Source organism: Lactuca saligna, chromosome 9 (genome assembly GCF_052625555.1).
Source record: "Lactuca saligna cultivar CGN05327 chromosome 9, ASM5262555v1, whole genome shotgun sequence".
Taxonomy (NCBI): domain Eukaryota; kingdom Viridiplantae; phylum Streptophyta; class Magnoliopsida; order Asterales; family Asteraceae; genus Lactuca; species Lactuca saligna.
In genome coordinates this window covers 142966494-142971337 of record NC_136425.1, presented here as the reverse complement: position 1 = coordinate 142971337, position 4844 = coordinate 142966494, and the positions used below count along the sequence as shown (strand labels likewise).

Genomic DNA, 4844 nt, shown 5'->3' with positions numbered 1-4844 from the left:
GGAATTTCGCTCGTTCACCATACATTTGTTTAATAGATAGCTCCTGACAAGGACATGTTCTACAAGCACAAGTCAAGTATGTCAGTCTCATCAAATTATCACTAAAATGTTGTACTAATAGCACTTCAATGCATGGATTAATTATAGGAAATAGCAACTAATAGCACTTCAATGCATGAACACTGCATACTAGCTACTCTTGATAAACAATGATATTTTCCCACAAATTGTATCTAAAACTGATTTCTAATCAATATTTTAACAATGAAATGGCTCGTTTATACAAAAATCCCTCCACAATCATGCAAGCCGATTAGAAAAATCATTATTAATATATGTAATCGTACCGAAGAGGAAAGCATTCACATATGTTAAAAAAATATATGATTTTTCTAATATATGAGACCAAAATTTAATTTCTTTTAGGAAGATTTCCATTCAAAAGCATACCAAACTAAAAAAAAACAAATATATTATCTATTCATGTCTTTCATAAAGAAAAAAAAAAAAACAAAATTAAAAAGAAATATGGACACATCAAAAGTCTACATCGGAATAAAGGAAAAGAAACCTTAAATATTCTAAATATATAAGGGAAGACCGGAAGACGGGTAGCTTTGACCAATAACCCTCCAAAATTTAATGTTTTATTTAAAAGTGGTATATGAGTGTACTGTACTCAAACCAATTCTGACTCTGCAAAGTTTGATATTTAATTTAAAAACAGAAATTAATTTATTTTTTACATGTAAAAACTAAAAGAAAATATTTTTTTAAAGAAGGTAGGTTTCATGGCATTATTAGACAAAGGGTGGATATTAATCACGGTATCCAATAAAGAAGAGTTCATCGTTCTTGTGATATGAAAAAAACTGAAATAAATCTACAGTCGTTTAAATTTTTCCATTTAATCGAAATTCTTCACCTCTTTTAGTCTTATTGTGTATGATTACACATATAATCGAATCTTGTTTAACCTCCGAATCCGATTAAAAATGTCGGCCCCTCATCATCTCTCATACGGCCCAAAAACTGCCGTCTTTACCAATGGTTACGGTTTACCCACGACTTCATATCCTTCCCCAGAGGCGTCTTATGAAGAAATCACTCAAAACCCTCAATTTTTCTTGGATAAACTTCAGACATTTCACTCGCTTTTTGGTACCAAGTTCAAGTAAGTACCAACACATTGTTTATTGTTTACTTCCTTTTAATTATTAATTCCATTTTTTGCTGATTTCGTTTCGAGATTTCTTTGAATTACTTTTACCCTTTTTCCCAGTACTCATTTTCAAGATTCGATCTTTGATCTTCATTGTAGCTTTGATGGCGTACTATGTGTGTGTCTGTGTTTGTCTGGTTGGGGTTTTTTCATGGAGAAAGCCTTCTAATTTGGGGAAAACCAAATTGGTAGGGTTATGAAGTATGGAATTGAGGCGAACTTGATTTTGCTCTTGATATTCAAGTGTTTTGAGATATTTCTGTGAAGTTTTAGCGCAATTAGGTTTAATTGCCTGAAAAATTAGAAGAATTTGAAAACCCTATTACCCCATCAGTTAGCGACGTGGCTTCCGATTTAATATATGTATAGTCTGGTCAAAATGCAAAGCCTATATTAGTTTTGATGTTTAAAGCATCGATCTTTTATCTCAAATTAAGTAGGGTAGACTATATACATTAATGGGGTCTGATATAATAAACTTCATGTTTCATTACATTTTCTGTCTAATGCCTTTTTCTTGATCTTTAATAGCTAGTTTCTTTTTAGAGTTTCCTTTTTGAGTCTTATATTATGTTTTTGTTAAGTTTCTGTGGTTTTATGAACATCGAATCCTATAATTGTCATTATCTTTAGTGAGTATGAAAGTGAATAGTCTTGGAAAACCAAAAACTCTAGAAATATTATATTTTTCTGTTGTCTATTTTCTCATGTTTTAATTTGTCACATCATATGTAAGCATGTGTTCTAGATTGAGAGCAAAGAAGTTGTGTATATATGAAAAAACCCATGCAATCCTTAACTACTATATAGCTTGAATTGACCTTACAAATAGTGTATAACATTTTGGTAATTAACATTATAAATGTAATTTGATGTTATTTATCTTTTTTTAAGGATCCCTATCATTGGAGGGAAGTCTTTAGATCTTCACAGGCTATTTATAGAGGTTACATCACGAGGTGGAATCGAAAAGGTATCATAATCATTAATATTCCTTTTAATAAAACATTATAGCAAACACAAAACAAAACATTTCTTTTCTTTCTTTATTATAAAATATAAATCACAAAAATGACATAACTTTTAATTTCCAGATTGTTAGTGACCGAAGATGGAAGGAAGTCATGGCTGTGTTCAAATTTGGTCCCACAATCACAAACGCGTCTTTTGTGTTGAGAAAATATTATCTTTCTTTACTCTATCATTTTGAACAAGTTTATTACTTTCGCAAGAAAACTCCCTCCATAATTCCACCTGGTATAAATTTCATACTTTATGACTTCATTTTTTACATCATTGGGGAAAATTGATAAAAAGGCGCTGTATTTTTGTCATTTTTGTATTGTATTTCAATTTCGTTACGTTAAAGTGGTCACAATATAAAATTTAGGGTCTGTTTGATTGTTGTTGATTGAGTCAAAGAGATCTGACTGAGTCAGAGAGATCTGACTGAGTCAGACTCGGTTGACAATTCAGAGGAGCCAAGTCTGAGTAAGAGGCTTCTAAATGTATCAAAGAGCCCCTTAGTGTCAAAATTTTCACTTTTGCCACTAAACTTTGAGAGTTTTTTATTGTGACCAATTTAATAGCATGTCAACATAGAAAAAAAGGGTTGATCTAAAAAAAGACCTTATATTTTGTGTTTTTTCTAGATTAAACCTCGAAATTTTTTTTGCTTGAAAAAGACCCTTGTTTTTTTTTTTTTCATTTTTTCCGAAAAAGCCCTCAACTTTGTAATTTTTCCGAAAAAAACACTCAACCTTCTAAATACTTCCAAATAAACCCTCAACTTTTTTAGTTTTTCTCGAAAAACCCTCACATTTTACAGTTTTTTAGAAAAAAAAATGACTAAAAGGGCAAGATCGGAAAAATGAAAAAATACAACGTTTTTTCAGGCGATTTTTTTTTTTGAGGTTTAATCTGGAAAAAGCAAGAAATATAACTTCTTTTTTGAAATTAACCACAGAAAAAATTGTAAAACTTGTGTGATTTGACCAAACTACCCTTCCTTCCCAACAGATGTTACAAACAGGCTCACGGATGGCTCAGTCTCTGGCTCTCTCAAGAATCTCTTTTCTGGTCAGGTTACCATGAAAGATTCAATCTTTATTTCTTTCCCATTAAACATTTTCTTTTTTCCTTGAAAAAAAAAATCAAGAATATACTGATTTTTTTTTCTTTCTTTTTTAGGAAGGCGAGTTGTTGAGGTAGGGGGAGAAGTAACTGGGACAATTGATAACAGATTTGAACATGGTTATCTTGTTAGTGTAGAAATGGGGTCTGAAAAGCTTTCAGGGTTTCTTTATCATATTCCATCTGAAGCTTCAGTGGGTTCTCATGGAAGCCATAATAATAATAATATGTATCAATATCAGCTTGCATTAAGGGAAGCTTCACCTGAGTTAGAAGCTGTAGACACAAGTGGCTATGATGTGTTTTTCACTGAGCATTATGTCAGGTTAAAACCATTGTACCATGGTCAAGAAAATGTCATCCGTAAAAGAATTCAAGTCCTATGGAACACTCTTACAGAAGAGGAGAAACAGGTAAAAAAAAAAAAAAAACTTCCACCTTTTTCGTTATATTATTATTGTTTTTTTTGTTTGTGATCGAAAGTAATCTTTGTGGTTGTTGGAGATGTTTTGTAGGTTTATCAAGAAACAGGGTCGAGGGGAAAGGAAAGATAGATGATTCGAGACTTTGAAATTTAAAATTTAAAATTTGAAATTTGAAATTTGAAAGTTGAAAGTTGAAAGAAAGAGTTGTGTTGGTTGGATGTAGGGAAGGGTTTTAGGTTTTCTTTTATTTTGTTTTTTGTAGACTCTTTGGTTTGTTGTTGTGCTTTGTGTTGGGCTTCTAACACTTTTAAGTTTGTTGTAGTTTAGCATTGATGGAGAAAAGAGTTTGTTTTCTCTTATCATGATGTATGAAATCTGCCAAAAAAGTTGATGTTGAGTTTATAATGTCTTAATAGTTAATAGTGAATCTATTGTGATGATGTTGTTGATGCACTCATCTTCATTATAGGTTAGTAATGAAGATTGATTTTGAGGTATTTTGTAAGGGCGTTTGTTTTCGATGGAATGAAATTATAAATGAGGCAAATGAAAATAGATAAAATTGCAAGAATGGTTCCTGTGGTATGTCAAAACTAGCAACTTTGGTCCAAAATAGGTTTGGTTCGCAATGATGGTCCAATAGTTTTGTTTTGTTGCGAGTTTAGTCCAAAAATTTTAAAACTTTTTATAATGATGGATTTGCCTTTGATATTTTTCCTTTTTTAATTTTTTTATTACAAAAATCAAGTAAAGAAAAAGAAAAAAAAAAGATTCTCTCTCTCTCTCTCTCTCTCTCTCTCTCTCTCTCTCTCTCTCTCTCTCCCTCTCTCTCTCTCTCTCTCCAGTTTAGAGAACGCCACCACCCTCACTCCCTCCCCAACCTTCACTCCCAACGGGAATCCTAAACACCATCGTCGAAAAAAGATAAACGACACCAAATCGAAGCTTTGGCAGTGAAACCCTAACCCGAAAAGTTTCAAGCAACGGCGGCCTCTGAAAAACCCTAAGATTTCATGAAACGAGAATGACGGTAACTTGTGAAAATTATAGGGTATCCTCCTTTC

The 4844-nt window shown here is 32.0% G+C and overlaps 1 protein-coding gene across 1 annotated transcript; it reads left to right on the top strand.

Annotated features, from left to right (window-relative positions):
- The first annotated feature begins 859 nt into the window (after positions 1-859).
- LOC145017238 (HMG (high mobility group) box protein with ARID/BRIGHT DNA-binding domain-containing protein) lies at positions 860-4177 on the top strand. The gene is made up of 6 exons (XM_078975300.1): positions 860-1174; positions 2117-2195; positions 2317-2479; positions 3242-3301; positions 3413-3768; positions 3871-4177. The coding sequence occupies exons 1-6, from the start codon at positions 996-998 to the stop codon at positions 3907-3909; spliced, it is 876 nt and encodes a 291-aa protein (XP_078831426.1). The 5' UTR covers positions 860-995; the 3' UTR covers positions 3910-4177.
- The last annotated feature ends 667 nt before the right edge of the window (positions 4178-4844 follow it).

Excerpts from the sequence above, each read along its gene's own strand:
- LOC145017238 (XM_078975300.1), top strand. The coding sequence starts at position 996 with ATGTCGGCCCCTCATCATCTCTCATACGGCCCAAAAACTGCCGTCTTT. Across the intron at positions 2,480-3,241 it reads TCCCTCCATAATTCCACCTG|ATGTTACAAACAGGCTCACG; the intron begins GTATAAATTTCA and ends CCTTCCCAACAG. Across the intron at positions 3,769-3,870 it reads TTACAGAAGAGGAGAAACAG|GTTTATCAAGAAACAGGGTC; the intron begins GTAAAAAAAAAA and ends GATGTTTTGTAG.